Source organism: Aplidium turbinatum, chromosome 16, assembly GCF_918807975.1.
Source record: "Aplidium turbinatum chromosome 16, kaAplTurb1.1, whole genome shotgun sequence".
Taxonomy (NCBI): Eukaryota; Metazoa; Chordata; class Ascidiacea; order Aplousobranchia; family Polyclinidae; genus Aplidium; species Aplidium turbinatum.
The window spans coordinates 12946133-12966330 of NC_137487.1; the positions used below are offsets into that span (position 1 = coordinate 12946133).

The window sequence follows — 20198 nt, forward strand, 5'->3', positions numbered from 1 at the left end:
TGCAACAATGATATGGGGGGTGTGGGCCGTGGGGGTGAAGCCTCCAGAAGTTGGATTGACTTTGACTACTGCCGCTCTGGACCCATCTAGTTTTAAAATGGTTCCTCCATGCCTGCCTCACTGGCGAGCTGCCACACATGGATGGTGAATTGGTGGTGCAACTGCTATTTTGCATACAAAAAGAAAAACAGCGATGCGATTATAAGTGCAGGTGTTGATTCTAATATATTTTACTGTGTTTTGTGCATGACAATCACGCTAAGCGATCATCAACGATAGCCTACACGTACACATGTGGAAAAGCGTTGGTTGGTAGGCTAGGTAGTGCTTCCATAGATTAGCCTATGTTGCTGAAGAAGAGTGATACTGGATTCCGGGTGCTGGATTTATAAACGTGAGCAGTAGCCTAACATTCTCTACGCATCAAAAACATACAGCTTACAAAAATGTCTGCTATAAATTGCATTATAGGCTATATAGGATTAGCTATTCTACAGAAGCCCAAGGCCACCTGGAGATGCGGTTTGATTTGTCACATTTTTCAGAACTTGATTACCGCTTTACTGTTAGTGGTCTGACTAAAATCTTCGAAATCAAATTGTCTTTGTTTTTCAATATCTGAGAATGGGGAAAACAGTAAAGAAGGAGTAAAAATATAATTAAAAAAAAAATTCGTTTAAACAATCGCCCAAAGTCGGCAAAATGTGAAAATTTCTGCAAAATGTGACAAATCAGGCCGTATCTCCAGGTAGCCATGAGTAACATAACTTTTTATCTCCATTTTGTTCAGCAATATGACGTCCTACCACAAACAACTTCTAAACAAACAACAACAAATTTTAAGGTGAATAAAAATCGCAAGAACTGCACATAGCAAAATGTTTTAATCTATCAAAATATTTAGAGATTCGTCAAAGGATATTAAATGGCTATATCTGGATGTCAATCCTTTCATATAATTTTCAAACGTGGACAGTGTAGGCCAAACAAAAAATAAGGAAATGGATCGATGCCTTTGAACTCTGGACATAACCAACAGGCGACTGTTAAAAATTTCATGAAAAAATTAAATGAGCACTAACGATAAGATATCATCCAAATTCAATTCATCCAAATTCTTTCACAAACTATCAAAATATAAGATAATTGAAATACTGTAGGCATGGCAACGGCAAAACACTTTCCAAAGAGCATTAATAAAAGGGAGAGTAGGCTAAATAGTAAAAGAAACCAAGGCAGACCAAACATAATTCGGACAACAAACTCTTTAAAGTACACGAAACTAAAATTATAAATGTGCGGTACGACAAGCTCATGATCATGAACAATGTCGCATTTCCTCCAACCCTCAATACGAGAAAGAAACATAATGGTGATGATAGAGCATGCCTACTAGAGTATGACTATTCGCTACGGAGGTTATAGTCTACATTCAGAAAATGCACTTGGCTGACTTTTAGCAAGTCAAATAGTCAAGTCGCATGGCAACATGTGCGTGCCAACTTTCAACCACCAATCGAAAGTACCTGGCAACCAGGACGTCTTTGAAGGTGTTAATCACGTGACTATTTGCGTCTGTGTTTCCTTGAAAGATCTATCAAATGAAAAGTTAAAGATTTTTAATTATTTTTTTTTCGCCTTGGAACTTTTAAATCTTCACAGACTGCCTCATGTTGGTAAGATACTTGAGCTAAGTAACAGAAGGCACCCGATCATGAACTAGCCTATGCTATAACATAGCGTATTACTTTGTATGTCAAACAATAGACACTTTCACATTTGTTAGTTGAGATGCGTTCAGAGCATGTAGGCCTACGGCTCAGTACATTTGTGTACGAGTCAGAGGGCAAGGGAGCAGTTGCTTCTTCTTGTCAATAAATTTGCAAAGTTGAGCTAAAACTTACAACTAGCTTATCTGGATAAAGTTTGCAAAGCAACAAGCTGCAAAATTGCATCAATTGAAAACAAAGTTAAAATATCAACTATAGATATTCACTTGGTGTTCACAAATTGCTCTGTAGTCTACAGTACAGTGACAAAAAAAAACAAATCTTATCTTAAGTTTGTTTATTTACAAATGTAGGCAGTAGTGGGCAGTAGCGCAATACTTTTTGGGACCGGTAGCGATAGCGGCGCTATATTGTTGCTAGGATAGCGGCTACAGTAGCGACCATATTTTTCCCCAAATAGGTGTAGCACAGAACTGCCATATTTGTTTCAGTCGTACTTCCGCTTCTTCCTACTTTTTTGTTTTAAAGTGAAAAAAAATGAATCGTCTTTGATGGAAACGCTGAAGCATCAGAATAAAATTTCACCTAAAATTCTATACTTGTTTTTGATCATCATCATCATCGTGAGGTTATTTATACCGACGTTGAAATGGCAATGTAAACAAATGCGGTAGGCTACTGAAAGGCGATATTCATTTTCAAGGTCATTTTGACTTTACAAGGTACCCTACTGGTATGGAGTTCTCCAGTATCAGTTTAAGACAAAAGTAGCTGGTAGAAGTAACGGTAGCGAACGCTACTTTTTGTCCGAGTTGCTATAGCGATAGCGCGTTAGTTCATCGACTGGTAGCGAGTACCGGTAGTGCCACTTTTTAGGCATATTGTAACGATAGCGATAGTGCGCTACACTTTCAAAGTAAACGGATGCCCATCTTTGAATGAATGGTGAGGGGCGTTGTGTCAGAAAAATGGGTGTTCAATGATATCCTGAAACGAGATAGAATTGGGAAGAAAAAGCTAGAACTTTTTTGCTGTTAACGGGTAAATGAAGCAAGTCTCTGTTTGGGATACGATAAAAAAGGCAAAGTTACAGATGTTCAAAAGTGGAAATGCAGTGAGACAGCTAAAAATCAACAATAATTTGGTGAAAGTCGATAAAGAACGTGGACTAAGTTACTGAAAAATTCATTGTCATCTCGCGAGGTCGACCTGAAAAAGTGTATTGGGATAGGGTAGAAGGGGGTGAATTGGCCATATTTTCAATATATCGTGGTTAAAAATCTACACCTGCAAATTATTTTGCTAAAATAAAAAAAAAAAATAAAAAGTACATTTGTTTTTCAAACTATATGGTACTATGACCAACAGCAACATGATTTGGAATTAAACTCGTTGGATAAAGTTCTACAAACAAATCAGCCACCAAAATACTTTTGGGGGTGAATTGGCCAACGTATTTTATCGACTTGACAAAGTACAAACTGTTTTGCCTAATTTAACAAAAATTTGCAATGTGTTACGGTACCTTAAATTATTTAAATGTCATACAAACTCTAAAAGCGATAAAATGTCGCAATGGAAACCAAACAAGTAACAAACAAAATATAACACAGCAAAACGATCTACGGGAGCATCGCCAGCCTCTCCAACCTTAATCGTCTTCGCAATTGTAACAACAATCGATGCCAAAACAAATATCACATGCCCAAAGCTGACAGTGTGGACACTTGAGCCAGTCTTCTTTTGTAGAACTTGCTGCATAATAATCATCTCCACACACGCAGCATAAACAGCTCTTTTTCTTTTGTGGTTTTATTTTTTCAAAACTGTTCATGTTTTCACCAACGCACGTTGATGGCAATGGAAATGGCATTGCTGTTGGTTGTGTTGTACGATGGAAACTTAACTTAACTTTGAAGGTTTTGTCCTTTGTTTGAAGTTTCTTGAGTTCTGACGCAATGTGTGGTTTTGTGTGTGTAAGGTTAGCTAAACCGACGATGGATTATGATGATGACCGAATAAGATGGTGTGGGTGGTTGATCGAAGAAGATGAGTCATCCTTTTTAAAACTTGTTGAAGGTGAGGTTTGATCAATGGACACAAAAGATTCGGATTTAGAAAACTCTTCGTTGTGCACAACTTGCTTGTTGAGAGGATAAAGGCCGCAATGAGCAAAAGAATTGACAATGAGGCCACGTTTTTGCTTCATCTCTTCCCAAACTCGAATGAACAACTCAAAGAAATCGCGTCTTGTCAGCGAAGAACTAGAACTGATGCGAAGAAACTCAGAAACTGAATTCGACCAGACAGATTTTAAAGACTTATTGAAATGGGTGTCTAAAGGTTGCAGGCGGTGTGAACTATGTGGTGGCAAGCAAACTAGTTCTATATTGTGAGAAATGGCGTACGTTATGGCCTCAATTGTCAAATGAGAAGTGTGACCATCCAAAACCAGAATGCACTTCTTTCCGTAAATTTTTGTTCGGTATTTTTGAAAGTGGTGTAAAAATTCCAAGAATACTTGCGAATCGATGTAGCCGCTTTTAGTTGACACCACTGTGATGTCTTGCTTTGACAACCCTTCCACTATCTCATCAGAAGGTTTCTTTCCTTTCAGTGTTACAAAAGGCGGCAAACATTCTCCAGAAGCACTGATTGCAGGTATAATTGTTGTAAGCGTCCCTTTTTCTCCAACTTGAATAGACTGGACTACACGAGCTCCTTTAGTAGCAATAACCCTTTGGCATTGTTCGGAACTGTCGATAATCCAGTCTCATCTATGTTATATAATTATGAACTGGGGAAAATCAATGAGATGATGTCCTTCGTAGATGTGTTTAAGCTGGTCAAAAAATGATGCAACCCGTTGCCTGTTGAAAGCGTTTGCACGAGAAATGCTTAAACCTTTCGGTGTCCTTATGCTAAGAGTGGGATGTCGTCGTTTAAACACTTTTTGTTGCTTATCCAGTTGAGAGGGAGCTTTGCATTCAGTTCGTTTTTTCGATTTAATTTTACAGCATATTCGTAGGCAAGTTGAAGAAGACCATCAACTGTTAAGGGAAATCCACGGTTTTCTAGATATTGCAGCCTGCTTACAATTTGCTGTTCTTGACGTGAAGTGAACACGGTAGACCCACCTGGACATGAAACATTTGGCCTACGCATTCTATTTACTAATATTTTTCTAGGAATTCCAAATGCTCTTGCTGCTGAACTTGGCGTTAGATCGCCTGCCTTGATTGCTGATATTGCACCCTCAAGACTTTTCTTATCATATTGCTGATATTTATGCTTGGTTCTGTACGTTCTTGGCATGTCTAAACATAGATATGTTATAGAATTGCTTATACTTAAACTATAAAACTTTTGTTGAACTAGTTATTATCTTCTTGCTTTCATGTTAGCGCTCACTGGCAGCCTAAGCACTTATGGCTGCGTAGGGGGTGAATTGGCCATTTTTTAAAAAACGACAAAAAAGCAACATTTTTTTTAGAGCCACATAAATACCGAATACTACAAACAATATCAAAACATTTATATCGATTTGTGAGCGTACGTCCAAATTGTTAGCAAGATTTCAATTTTTATTTTTGTTGGCCAATTCACCTCCAATACTTCTTTGTTGCCAAATACCAAGTTTTCATAAACGGTGAATAAAGTACGACTGTCTTACTTTATTTTCTGTTAGAAACCAGTCTTGCTGTAAATTGTAGGAAGGCAATCCAAATTTCAATAAAACTTACTTCTAAACGATCCTTCTTGGACAAAGTCACTCAAATTGTAACTTTTTTACCTTAACTTTCTGAAGACGTTCTAATCCCTGACAAAACACATTTATGACATGTGGTGACGTAGTAATGTTGGCAACATAGTAGTCCTTAAATATGTGAAAATTCAAACCGTTGCTGAAATCAATCTGGATGAAATCTTTACTAGAACTTATGACATAAAAATGGCCAAATCACCCCCTGGCCAATTCACCCCCTTCAATTTTTAAATTTGTTTATTTACACAACTGCATTGTTCTGATTTTTGGACTACAGAACAATATCAAAGTAGGCCTGTGTGAATCTAGTTGATCTGTTGATGCAACTGTCCAAAGCAACATATGTGGTTTATCCATTTTATTCAACTGAAATTAAGATGTTATTGGTGTTCATTTTTTAAATAAGCCATAATATAAATTCTACACTGTATTCTGCTGTTTGGACACCGGTATGAATATAAATCTCATTATTTGCGAACCTTCATGCATCCGCCTAACAACTCTGCAATTCATAGTTTTGGAAGCCACATGACAGAAAAGTGATCATGGCCAGAAGTATTCTACTGTATATGGAAATAGGCCAGTGTTGTACGCGTCAATGAAATAAATTGACGGCGTCGGCGTCAGCGCGAATTGCCTAAAAACTTTACGGCGTAAAGTACTGCGTAAGCTCTTAAAGAAATTGATGGCGTCAGCGCTAATTTTAGCGCTATTTTAAATAGTTTCTACAGTAGGCTACGGCTACCTTATATTTCATCTCGCTGGTTAGTTTTATGTACCGGTAACTAATCACTATATCTTTTTCATATGTGCATTAGAAAGCTTAAAATGCGTGCATGTTAGGAATAGGAATAATTTTAGCAGAAATATATGTGAGTAGGCTAACCTTGATAGTTTCCATGTGTATAAAGGAAATCACTGAAATGATATAAACATAAACTTTTTTGTTCACCTTTTCTTCGCCATCTGGATTTCTTAGAAATTCAAGATTTGTAGTAACGTTTCCGTACATTATTTTGTACGAGGTCACCCATTGGTTGGTTGTCGGCCGTCCTTGAGTTACTATCGCTTTTACTCGAACGGGTTGTTTTAGGTCTATTTGAATCCAATCTCCTTTCCGTTCTAGAAGAAGTTACTTCAGTGTAATGAAAATTATGAAATACCGTTGTGATTTGCCACCCTATTCGATTTTAAACGTCTAAAAAAGTGGTAGGCTAACATGCATTGCCTATAGGCTACATAGTTTGTTTAGCTCTCATTTTGTAAGTAAGCTTTGTAAATTAAAAAAGATCGCTCATGGTTCACTACAACTAGAAATAACTAAATTCGCAAAATGTTAAGTCACAAACAAAATGCTCGTCATATCTAACGTAAGTCGAATTTCAGTTTTTCTGTCAAAAGTAGGCTACTTTTGTGACTAATGATCGTAAATTGATTGATGTGTGATTAATGATGATGAGCAAGCCTACTGTTGATGGATTTAATGAAATTATTGAAAATTTCATAAAATTAAAGCGATGCTTGACTTAAGAATTTTATGTAATTGATTGAGTTTCGCTTTTAGCAGCATTTAGTTGGTTACTTCAAAATGTACATTTTAACGACCGGTTTTAGCCTGATATTGCGAGTTCGCTCTGGTAACAGCGGACTGCACTAGCTTTCGAAACACAGTTCCTTAGTCACGTGCTATGACAAATGGTGTTGAAGTCAGTAATTGGTTCTTTTATCAGTGATTCGTTGAATCAATGTAAAAATGACAGATTTTGCTGTCTGGGTAGGTCAGGCTATACCATGGGCGCCGATCCCTATAGGACAGTGGGGACATGTCCCCACCATCTTTTTACATGTCCCCACCATCTTTTTTCATTATTTTTATAACGTAAAAGGGAAAATATTAACCGAATGTCACAATTTTATTAGTCAGACGTTTAAAATCTATTGAATGGAGGGGACAACATTTTTGTTTTATGGGAGGAAACCCCGATCAAGTAAACCCCGTAGCTGTCAAGCTAAAATAAAAAATCTCAACCTCTTGCTAAATATGTGCATTGTGAGGCACATATTTAGCCTACTAATCTAATTGTATCAAAAGCTGTTGTAGCTTCGCCTTTTATTGGAGATGCTCCTAGTTCCTCACAAGAACTTGGAAAGCTAGGCCTATATAGGCTAAAAGGTTTCTGGGAAATTCAAGCATATGTACCTGAATCTTTATTCTAAAGAGTCTTTTCCTCAGGCTGCATCAAAACTAAAACCAATTTGTCCAACCAGATTGCTCACACGTGCAGCTGCTGTAAAAGCAGTGCTTGATGATTCTAACGTCAGTATAATAATAAGTCAGTATTGGAAGCCTTGGAAGCAGCCGTGAGTCAATTTGATTCAAATGTAGCAACAACTGCAATTTGGCTTTTGAAACCTTTTTCTCGTGGGTCAAGTGTGCTTAGGTTATTCGCAGCATTTGTCTGTCATTCAGTGTATGGAACGTTTTAACAAAGCCTTGCAGGGTTGTACGGTGACTGTGGTTGGCATGCTTGAAGGTGCTGAACTTTGTAGTACTGCTCCGCCATCTACGCAGTGAAGAAGAATTTCATCGTGTCTTTGTAAATGCTGAGAGGCTAACGGAAAATTGCAACCCTGAGTCATTGAAACTGTCACGTCCCAAAAAGATCCCAAATCGTCTTCATCATGGACATGGCTGACCTCCTCAACTTTCAAACACCAGAGACGAAATATCGGTCAGAGTATTTTGCAGTCATTGACAGCGCCCAGCAAAATCTTACTGACTGTTTCAAGTCGACCGTTCTAGAGCACTACAAAACTCTACAAGAATCACTCTTTAGTGGAAAGATTCAATCACATGTGGTAGACCAGGGGTCACCAACCTTTTTTGCATGCGGGCCACTTTGGCACTAAGGAGAGCTGTGGCGGGCCGCACTAATAAAATGTTAAGTAGGTTGACTCTTATGCTAGAAAAGAACGCATTTCGTACCCAGTATCCAGCGTTACATGTTGTTCATAATTATGTTAGAATACCGTAGCAACAAAATTAATCGAACAACGCTACTGCCAGGCCAAGCTCCTTTTACAACACTTTTGACTTTTTTAACAATGCCTAATAAGTAGAGGCCACTTGTTTTGTGCACTTATAGCGAGAGAGCGGTTTCATCAGAATATTCATCACCAAGCAAGAGTGGTGTTGTTACTTCGCTTCGCAAAAGATATCTTACAATTAACAGTTTCAGTAAACAAGGAAATGTTTGACACATCGCAATACAGGCAACAATAGTGACCTGCAAACATATCAGCAAAAAATAGGCTCCAATAACAGGGAAAAAGAAACCAGGTAGGCCTACCATCTTCTCTCGTGTTGTCGCTATATGTCAGGGCATCCGTTGGTTAACCACTGCCTGGTGTCGTCATCGATGGAAACTAGGCCTTCCATACCATGAGGAGGTCTGTACAGCCGGCAATTCTTGATAATGTGTGCTGCCGTCTGCATTTCACCACACTCACAAGCAGCACTCTCTGCCGACGAAAGCAAGTACCTCCACGTGGCCGCCCCCGCAAGTACCGACTTTGGGAAACTAAACTTGCTACAACTGTCGCTATAAAGTTATGCGGAAGAACAATCATCAGAATGGCACCTCCAGACCAAGCACAGCGCCCTTGTCAAGGCGAACAGCACCAGCTGTTGTAGGTCAAGGAGTGACCATTCTGCAACTAAATGTTGAAGGCACCACCAACGCTAAACTAGACGTCATCACACCAGGTACCATGAAACAAACGCTTGTGAAAACCACCGAAAAATCGTAATTTATGAACAGTCTTCCCTCGAAAAAAGCAATGAGTTGGTTTTTCATCCTTTTTTGTGAGAATCTATAAAACCGTCTTTCTTTTATTATAGACAACTGTCACTTGTGGTGCTCATCAGCGTGGCAAGAATTTGTTGATTAACAACATTTTGCAGTACTTGCTTCGGCAGTACATATACTATAATTGGAACGATACAGATTAGCATGGCTCCTGCGCAAGGATGACACGCAAAATCGTGAAGCGTTCCATATTTCTTAAAAAAAAAAAACGTTTTGCACTAGGCGTAGCCTACTAAGCTAAATATTTTCATTATACAATCAGAAAAAGTCTCTAAATTTAAATGTAATATATTGTCAATTTATTATAAATTGAGTTGGCACACCGACCCATTTTGCCAACAAAAACTTGCATAAAGAGAACACTGCTCGTGAAACACAATAACAGTGAAACTCGCACTAGTGTTTACATGACAATTGCAAACTTAAAATAAGCAACCCTATGCTCACAGACAATTTCAAAATTCGAAAACAGGCGTTTTAATCAACCCCTGGGACAGTGTGGCTGGACATCGCATTGGAATAACTTTAAGCAACCCCCACCTAGAACTATAATCTGATTGGTCGGTCGGTGGAATCGTATGCAATGCGAAAATATGCTTCCAGGAAAGTATTTTTTGCCTTCGTACTCTTTAACTCCTCAAGAAAAGTATTTTTGGTTATACTTGTACGCTGATACCTTCCGCGGGCCGCAGCGATACAGCGTGGCGGGACGCATGCGGCCCACGGGCCGCCATTTGGTGACCCCTGTGGTAGACGATTATTCTGAGTTCTCTCACACAGAATCCTTTGCACAAGAACTAAGTTATGCTTCTTTCGAGAGCAGTACAATGGAAAGTGGGTGGAAGATTTTTGAATGATAGGCTATTCAAGAAGATGCCATCCGCTGGTCGGCAAATGTTTCCAAAAGTGGAACTGTTTGTGCGACTTTTGCTCATTTCACCAGCCAGCTCGTGTTCAGCTGAACGGTCATTTTCAACTTTGCGACGTGTCAAAACTTGGTTACGATCTACCATGACACAGAAACGACTAAATCATGCAATGGCACAACAAGGTTTTGAATTCGATCAACCTTCATGACCTCTCCAAGGACTTCGTTTTTAATTTGCCGGAGACTCGTTGCCAAGTGTTGGGACGTCTGCTGTCCAATGCTGACACTGCCAATTAAAATATAGGCCTACACACATCGCATCAGACTTGTACATACTGTATTAGTATGTTTGTCAGAACAGACCCCCGATCTTTCTAGCTCGCTTCGCTCGTCGCCCCTTCCTACCTTTCCTAGTAAATGCCCCCACCAATTTTAAAGAGCGATCGGCGCCCATGGGCTATACTGATCATATCGAATCGCATTTACGTGCAGGAGGTTCCGGAAGCCAAACTTTGTTTCCTGGACTGTCAAGCCTTGCTTGTACAGCTGAATAAGAGCTACTGTATGATGTGGAAGAAGTCATGTCCTCATCTAGTACTCTTCCATCTTTTACTCCAACAGAACAAATTTCAACTGTAAAATATCGGTTAGTGGTAAATAAATAAACAAAATATAACCTTGTCTAGTATAGTTTAACCAAAAAAAGTTTTATGTTTTCTCATTCAATTTGTATATCAACAGAAAAATAAATACAGCAAATATTGTTACATCAAAAGCTTCTTTTTTATTGTTTAATTCAGGGTCTCTTAACCATGTCCAGGGGTAGGCTTCCTTATTTCCAAGGATACTTGATTGCCCTATTCTTAGTCGGTGTTGGATTAATTAGAAAAATGTGAATGAAGTAATGACCAGTGTACGTGATTTTAAACCCAAACCTCAGATTGTAAGTGATTTTTACAGTTGATTGCTATAAGGTTTTTTAGAATTGAGGTATTCACTCAACACCTAAATAATAAATGCATTTTTTTACACGACATTAAACAAGTTTTCGTATCACGAAAGTAGCCTACCACATTGTGTATTTTTTGTCAGTTATATGAATAATGATTAAAGGAAAATAACGGCTTTGTAATTTATACATAAGAACAAAATTATTTTTAAGCCATTCTATAAGGGAGTGAGACAGGGATTCATAGTATAGTAATCGCCAACTCGGCTGGATTTCTGACAAGCGGAGTGTAAAAGTGTTAAAACTAATTTTTTGGCATTTTTAAAGAGGAGTAGTCGCCCAAAGCTTTTCCATTTAAAACTAACCTAAAGTTTAAAGTTGCACAGATTGAGCTAAAGTAGTTTGTAGTTGTGTTACTTTGCAATAAGTGTAAACTTATGCACAAAATTTAAATAAAACTTAGAATTTAACTTTAACATTTAACTTTAACTTTAACACTTTAGAATTAATTTAAATTTCATCTCCAAAGGGAGGTTAAATTTGCAAAAAATGCGATAGTTTGATAAGTGAATAATAAAATTACTTTAGATTAGTTTTAAAATAGTTATTTACGGGTAAGTTTTGGGCGACTACTCCTCTAAAAATGTCAAAATAATATTTTTTCTAAAAATTTAAAAAATATCTGGCAACACTTTTACACTCCGCTTGTCAGAAATCCAGCCGAGTTAGCGATCCCTATACTATGAATCCCTGGAGTGAGAGAACTGGGGCCAAATACTATGCTCATCGTACAAACACGAATATTTATTATTCGTATGCCGTTCGTTTGTAAACAGTTTTCTTGGTAATCTTTGTGCGACTATTTTGAAATGCAAAAATTTTAATTTTAGCAAAATGTTTTACAAACAGTCAAAATTTCTCTAAAATAAGCGCACAAATAAAAGAAGGAGACTCAAATGTTTTTGAAAAAAAATCTTCATGGACGTCATCTTAAGTTTTGTTTGTGTTTTTGAGACAATACATTGAAAGGAATGATTGCTGTTAGTAATAAATAGACTCTTCATGAAAAAGTAAGCTTTTTAAATTACTGTACACTAAAACGTATTGCATAAATTTGCGGTTGTTTTCAGCCAGACTAGTAATTAAACAAGCTATAGTAGTCACAGCGAAAATGTCTGTAAGAACTAGATATAGTAGCCTATACTAGTTAGTCTTGTCAGTTAAAACTTCGTTTTTTACTTCTGCTTATTTCTCGTATTTTTACATCATAGGCCTAGTATCTTTCACCAAGCAAAAAACAAGGTATAAAATGCCATTACATATATGCTTACAAATCTTTTCTACTTTGATGCCTAAAACTACAACTTAGTCAAGCAAGCTTAGAGCTAGCTTAACTTTACATGTAAAAAAATCTTCTTAAAAGTTGCGGATGGTCTTGACCAAAAAAAGGCACAAACAAAACTATTTTTTGTTCCAACAAAAAGAACAAAACGCTTTTCACGAAAAAAAGAAAAAAATTGTACGAAAAAAATCTTCGTACGAATATTCGTAGGTTTTGTTCGCAGCAAAGACCATAGTAGCCTATACCAAACTTCAAAGTCACGAATATTCGTGTTTGTACGAAGAGCATAGTATGTGGTCTCTGGTGGTGATTTTAAAGTGATAACGGTAAAGGTCCCATACTCAGTTACTGAACTTTAAAAATTGAAAAGATCAGGTTCTCATCATACCAACCAAACCCACCACCTTATCCGCTAGGCCATCCCACCGCTTTAAAGTGGTACCAACAAGGAAAAAAATTAAGAAACAATGATTAAACATTTTTTTTCATTTTTCAAGTTTAGCACCTCAGCAAAAACTAAAACGCGCCCATTAGATACAATAGATTTCAGATAGTATTTCAGAAATAAATATTTACATAAATATAAAAATGCCTTTAATGAAATACGGAAACACTCTCTTTAATAAAATAATGAAGCACTCTCAACTCTCAAATCAAACAGCATTAGGAAACAACAAGATTGAATGTATATCCAGTAGTATTTGGTCATCTGTGTTGAGATAGGTAGGCTATGTATTCACCATTTGGCGACAACACTACCTTGAATACAAATTTGCCTAAACATTAGTAACTTTTTATCTTCATAAAAAAGCATCCTTTTAATAGCATAATCTGATTTACCCCGGGTGCTGGACGGTATAGCTTTTTCCCACAATATTTGAAGATTTTCTGCAAAATAATGAAATCAATTGTTGGCTATTGCAATGTCAAGCAAACGAAAATCGAATCATGATAATTAAATTTTCTCTGCGCTAAACACAAAAGTAGGTCTATGTTGGTTTATAAAACGTAGGGCGGAGCTTTATTAATTGCAAAAGTGGCGAAGGATAAGTTTTTTGTTTTTTTTTCACCTTGTTGGCGACTATTGCATTGCTAAGTCGGAAAGACACTCAAAAGGTCTTCGGTTCGTTACCAAATCAAGATTGTATGTGTTTAACATAAAAGTTGTCTGATTTATGTATAGCCTACTGTGGGCTGCTCCACAAATCATTTTATTTTATGACAGAGGACTTAAATTATTCGATAACACGATCGATGACTTAGACTTTTTTAAATAAAACTTAAAATGCACTTCTGATATATATTCCTACTGTTTAATAGGTTTAAAGCATGTTTTAGAGTTACTAACTTTGCAATGCCTGTATATCGGTTTTGAGACCATCAATATCGCTTCTGTCGCAAACACATTGTCCAGGGGGACCTTCTATACCTTGAATTCCTGCATCTCCAGGAGGACCAATTGGCCCAACCTTACCTGGACGACCTTGAAGGATTTGGGAGGATTGAGATTGTGAATCGGCATCTCGTGTGATTGGAAGACACACTTTATCCGATTGTGAGCTCACGGAAAACAGGACGAAAAAAACTAAAATTATCGCTTGTATGGACTGCATGTTTTCTATATCATAAAATATTAAACATTGAATAAAGCTGTTCACCAGACATTTAGTTAAATAACATAATATGTTCTTCTGGTGCAAACTAAGCTGAACTATTACAAAGTCATAATCCGCTTTTATTCCGACGTTTTGTCAATCAATCAAGTCAGTAAAGTCTGATTGACGAAACGTCGGATTATCATCTTATATAGATGTTGCAGTACTTCAGTTTAGTTTGTACCAGTAGAACATATCATATTGTTAACCTACTTCAAAGAGTAAGAGTTAGTTTCTAGGGGATTGCTCGCTCTACTTGAGGGCACAAGGCTAAGATTTCAAAAGTTACCAAGTTCTTTGATTTAAAAAAGTGGTTTATTTCAATAACATTTCAGCTTATTTCATTTTGTTGGGTCTGATGTCACTTTTTGCATGCATTAAAAATCTTCAGAAGCGAACAATCCTGTTTGTTAGATCTCATTTCAAGCACATCTTTGTGACTCTACACGTTTTTTTTTTACAAATTGTCAATTTTATGTCGACAATGTGTTCCTTTGTCTTTAGCTTAGGTCATATGAAACCTTTTTGTCGCATCCAGGCAGTTCAAGATTTAAGTTAAGTAGACGGGAAGGCAAGGAAGCCAATCTTCGTGTCTACATTCAAGCCTACCTTTAAGAGTCTTAAGGACACAACTACATGCTGTGTCTTTGCCCGCTTGAACGCCTTCTTTTCTCAGCACTCGGCTATTCACCCGACTAGTTTATTCTACAAGATTGCTTTTATCATCGAGAGTAGTTTGAACATTTGCTAGTCAAACCTTATTTAGAAGCCTATGAGTGTGATAATGCTTTTACAAACAATTTGGGCCTTACCAATCTAGGAAAATTTGGTTACGTTAAGTCTCTCAAAAAAGCGCAGAAAAATATGCAACTTTAGGTGATTACAAAAATTTCTATTTCGCTCTGATATACGTACCCAAAATCTAGCCTACAACGTAGGCTATAGGGTACACTTCGAATTTGGGCTGAAGCGAACGACAAAAATAAAATATTTGTGGGACTGAAAAACATATCTGATAACAACTACAAATGAGAAAACAAATAGAGAGATATTGAGAGGGAGATCATACCTGATTAGTTTGTTACAGAAGACGTCAGCAACTGTGAAGTATGAAAACAAATCGTATTAATTAAAATATAGCATACAAGACGTAGTCGCTGTTCGCAAAAAGCACAGATTTTATTAGGGTAGCCTACATTAAATTGCAGCTATCGCTTCGCCACCGAATTGTTAATATTTTTATTGATTCTTTAAAAACGTTGCTGTTGTGGGAGTTTAACGCCTTACATCTAATACATTAGTTTGTATAATTATGTAATTTAGGTTATGAAATTTATATTTTCAATTTCGTATTCTACATCAGTATGCTAGTGTTTATTGTTTGAACTAAAGTGAAGGACCTGCATCATGTATTTGAAAGGTTATAGGCAAATTGTTCGTAAGCAATTGTTCGTAAAGCAATTGTTCGTAAGCAATTGTTCGTAAAACAATTGTTCGTAAACTGTTTTTCGTAAAATGAAATCCGTAAAACAATTCTTCGTAAAGCATTTCTTCGTATACATCAAATTTTAACCGCATGCACGAAAAAATGCTTTAGGAAGAATTGTTTTACGAAGAATTAATTTTACGAACAATTGCTTACGAACAATTTGTCGGACACCTATTTGAAGTCACGTGGACATTCATGCGACATTCTACATGCTGTACAACAGCAGAAAGCTTGTAATTCATCACTCTCATACATAGATGCTTATTTCCGACTTTAACACATGTTTTTAGTAGGAAGACCAGCCGAGACAGGAATGATTTCAGATACAAATACGTCCAATCAACCACAAAATCAATCGTACTTTTGTAACATTACAATCTTCAATTTGACAAATGTTTCTTTCGACAATTTATTAACACCGATCGGCCTATGACATGTTTTGACAAGTAAATTAGATTCATCATTTCCTTTTTCTACCTATACAAACAACGACTAACCTTAGTTTTCTCACACAAGGCGATTTTTTGATAGTATCATACAATACAAACCACTGATGTTTAAAAGTATGAATACGCCAGTTAATGCAGCACTTTACACCCCAACGCCAACAGTTATCCTTCAGAGTAGACTACTTGTAATAGTTGTAAAAAGTTAAATGTATATTCACAATTGAACAATAAATACTATCAATACTACAAAAAGTGCTCAATGCCAAGCAAAAGACGTGTTAGAGAATAATAACTACGGTATATTTAATGTAAACTATTCACAATTGAAAGTGTCCTGTTGCAACTTTGGCCTGTTCAAAATGCTTAATGGTCGTATTTAGTTTTTCTCAGTTGTTTATTCTGCACTAATTAACTTGTAAATCATCAGCTAGGCTTGACCACATTTGATGATCATGGTCAAATGCAAAGTTCATGTCTAAAACAAAAAGCATTGTTGAAGCCAAAAATTAAGCAAATCAATGCAATACTTGTCAAATTGCAAGGTAGCAGGCTTTTGAAAAGTTTTGTCTCATCTGAACTATTGTTTCCCTAGGATTTGTTTTAGATCCGCTAATGGCTTTTTAGGCTTAAGACATTAATGTGCAAAAAGTTAAAACAAGAATAAATATCGTTTTTACAAAGAAAATGATTTCCTGGTTGCTTGGAGCACACTAAGACATCATTTCAAAAAATAAAACATCAGAGGTCACACTAAAGATCAACACGTAGCTTATGTGTTTACAAATTAGTAGGCTATCCCTATTTTTTTTTTTTGCAACATTGTTACTAAAAGTAAAACAAAATCACGAACTAAGATAAAAAACAAAATTGTGGTCTCTTTATGTGAGTATATTGCAAATGCTATATAGCTGACTGCAATGTTTTCATTAAAACAACAAACTGCAAGCAAAACAATGTTAAAAATTTCTGGCCTTGTACTTTAGGCCTACTGAAGATTAATTTCAAAGAATTTAAGAACATCTTCAAAACAAAAGTTGTTCAGTAGAACAACTGTTCAGTAGTGTACACCTACAAAAAACAAACTGTACCCTTTAAAATGAACTACATAAGAAACTGACAAGCATGAAAACAGGTCATAACTCATAAGATATGACAATGACATAGTCATAGAACACAAAGTCGCTTTTAGCGAGTAGCACAGAAACGGAGTTCTTCTGAGCAGAAAAAAACACGTAAAGATATGATATTTTTACGTTAAATTGTCACTAATTTTTTGACTTAGATTGATGATTTTTTTTCATTATTTTTTGAAAACGTTGTTGTTTTAGCAATTTAAAATCTTAAATTTTATACTTTAGTTAATACGTAGGCCTACAATAACACCTAAATCTTAATGAAGTTTACGTTTTTACTTCTGTTTTCGGCATCCTCATACTAATACTCTACTGTATTTGTACAAACAAAAGTACTGTATCCACATCATGTATCTGATGTGAGTTTATCATGTAAGCGACATTCTTTCCACAACGACCATAACAATAACTAGTAAGCTAGTAATGTATTCAGTTCTCATATGCAGATGAACATTTCTTAGGAAAAAAATGAACAGGAAGGGTGGTTGACAAAAGCGATGGCAGGTACAAACAGGCTGCGGCATGGCATGGCATGACATCCTGTATATTGACAATCAATGTTTGACTCATCATTTTCTGTTTTAGGTCTACAGGAAGAAAAATAAAAGCTAATTTTATCTAAAACAAAAAGCGATTTCTAATAATGCTATACAACACAAACCATTGATGTACAGTATTAATGTAATGGCTGCCATGTCATCTGATTGTTTTTATTGTTCTAAATACTCGTACTTTCAATTCTTCTAACTTGTAGCACTACCGTACTAATACCATTGTATGTAAACTTGTAACAGTAGATAGCCTATTTAGTGAGAGTTTAAATGGACCACATCCAAAGTGGCTTTCTGTGACCTTTGTGCATTTGCAGTTTGTGTATTATTTCGTTGTTTTGGATATGGACAGCTTTGTCTGACGCAAATAAATAATAATAATAATAGCCTAATAATAATAAAGTACTGCTTCTTAACCTTTTTTACCTCAGGGATTATCTGTAGACCTCTAAAAAATGAAGTAGCAAAGCTATAGCAAATTTTTATGGGTAAACCAATATATCTCTTGAATTGCTTGCAAGGTTTTATTATATAGGCTTCAGTTGCATTATCTTTAAAGTACAATACGCTCAATGAGATAAGACCATGTTTTCATAGAAACAACGCATTTTCGAATAGTAATGTAGTCAGATTAAGCTATTTAATTAATTTAGTTAGATTAATACTTAGCCTAAATTACTTTCTCTTTTAAAAACAATGGAGGGGTGGGAGGAGAGGCGCTGCAGCCTTTGCAGTGCTTGTGAACGAACCGCCACTGCAACCACTAGTTATTTTTTTAGATGTCTCTCTAATAAGAGTGGAAAATATATAATTTTATCGACTCAGATTTAAAACACACAGTTTCTGTCTCCAGAAACTTGTAGCCTATGATGTGTTGCTTCATGTATCTCAAGCTGAATATTAGCTTACTTTCCTCAGCGTGAAATTAAATTCCTTTAAGCGTACGATTTTAAACAACGTAGCCTATCGATATGAAAAAACCTTTCAATGTAAAAATCTACAAAAATCACAAAAATGCCATTGCTGTTAACTATTTTGTCTAGTAAAATTGTAAACATACAGTACAAGCAACGAAAATAGCTCAACAAAAGCATTTAATTCTTTCCAATGCAAAGTTGCAACCACATTATCAAAGGATAAAGATTTAACAAGGTCGGATTTGATGCACATCATGAATAGACTGTTTGATCGGTTTTGAGTCATGGTGGAGCACAAATAGTTGTTTACCAATACCAGTGTGCTCAAGCCACGTTCTCAACTCGCAACCGTTGGAGGTACCGGTATACGTCAAAACATTCTCAAAACAATCAAAATATTTGAAAAAACGTGTCAAAAACTGCAATTAACGATTTCCTTGAGTAGAGATCATGCGGTGATGCGTTTGGGTTTGCAGCTGAAGTTTGCTGTAGGCTATAGCTTTCTTTCAAAAGTACCAACTCATCCAAAATGTCTAGAGATAGCCTAAATGTCATTGTTGTACTACCTGTTTAAATTTGTTGCACATGCCCGCAATTGCACATCAGACATAGGCTACAATGACATTTTCATAGAACTTCAAACTTTTTGACAATAAGTTTGAGTTTGTTGATACATTTGTTAATAGGCTACTAAAAATTAGCGAGTTTTCTCAACATAACTTTTGAATACATTTTGTTTGAATGACTCAACTGGTGGAATAGAGTTGTTGAAGCTTTTCGTCTTTAGGAAAATCAAATCTTTTTCTTTTAAATTTATAGTTGCTACAATTTAACTTACGAGTAGTCGCCTACCCTTGCCAACTTTCTCTAACTTCTAATATCTTCCTTTGATTTCATTAAATTCATCAGCTTATTGTCCATTGAATAGTCTTTAATTGTTACCGCTGTATAAATAGGTGGAGCGAATCTTGTTTAGGTCTGTAATCCATATATCCTAACGTAGAGAAGCACAGATTTGAAACTGTTTAAGTAGGCTACTTTAGCACTGACTCAGCTTCCAATCTAGCTCTTGGATTTTGGTACAGTCTTTACAGTAGAGCTTCAAATACATAAAAGATAATGTAAAGCAATCAATTTGACTGCACCATGCCTTGATGACCATCTCGAAGTAGAATTCCTGTGTTTCTCGGCAGTCGAGTGTAGCAAGAATTCACTCGTGTTTCGCTCATGAGGCCTGGGCTTATTTGTATTGCACCACTAATTCATGCCACATAGTTCTCAACCGCTGGTTTTGTCAGTCAATTAAATCCATATTTTTGTGGAAAGAAAATAACTAAACTAACCTTTGTAAAGATAGTAGGACAGTGCTCTTGTTAGAATTTCCCATCCGGATGGGCTACAACATTCAAAACAACATTACAGCTGATCGATTACTGTACTTCAAAAAAATGATATGAAATCTGGACAATGCTGTACTTCA

At 36.3% G+C, this 20198-nt stretch overlaps 1 protein-coding gene and 1 non-coding gene across 2 annotated transcripts; one reads left to right on the plus strand and one right to left on the minus strand.

Moving 5' to 3' along the window:
• LOC145785224 (retinoschisin-like) lies at positions 1-14137 on the minus strand. Its single transcript, XM_082596910.1, has 5 exons — positions 13873-14137; positions 13365-13412; positions 10720-10866; positions 6449-6618; positions 1-1594 (listed from the first exon to the last, which is right to left on the minus strand). The coding sequence occupies exons 1-5, from the start codon at positions 14135-14137 to the stop codon at positions 1457-1459; spliced, it is 768 nt and encodes a 255-aa protein (XP_082453036.1). The 3' UTR covers positions 1-1456.
• Positions 9460-9561, plus strand: LOC145786038 (U6 spliceosomal RNA). Its single transcript, XR_014291259.1, has one exon. It is a non-coding gene; the product is annotated as a U6 spliceosomal RNA (small nuclear RNA).
• Positions 14138-20198: the final 6061 nt, after the last annotated feature.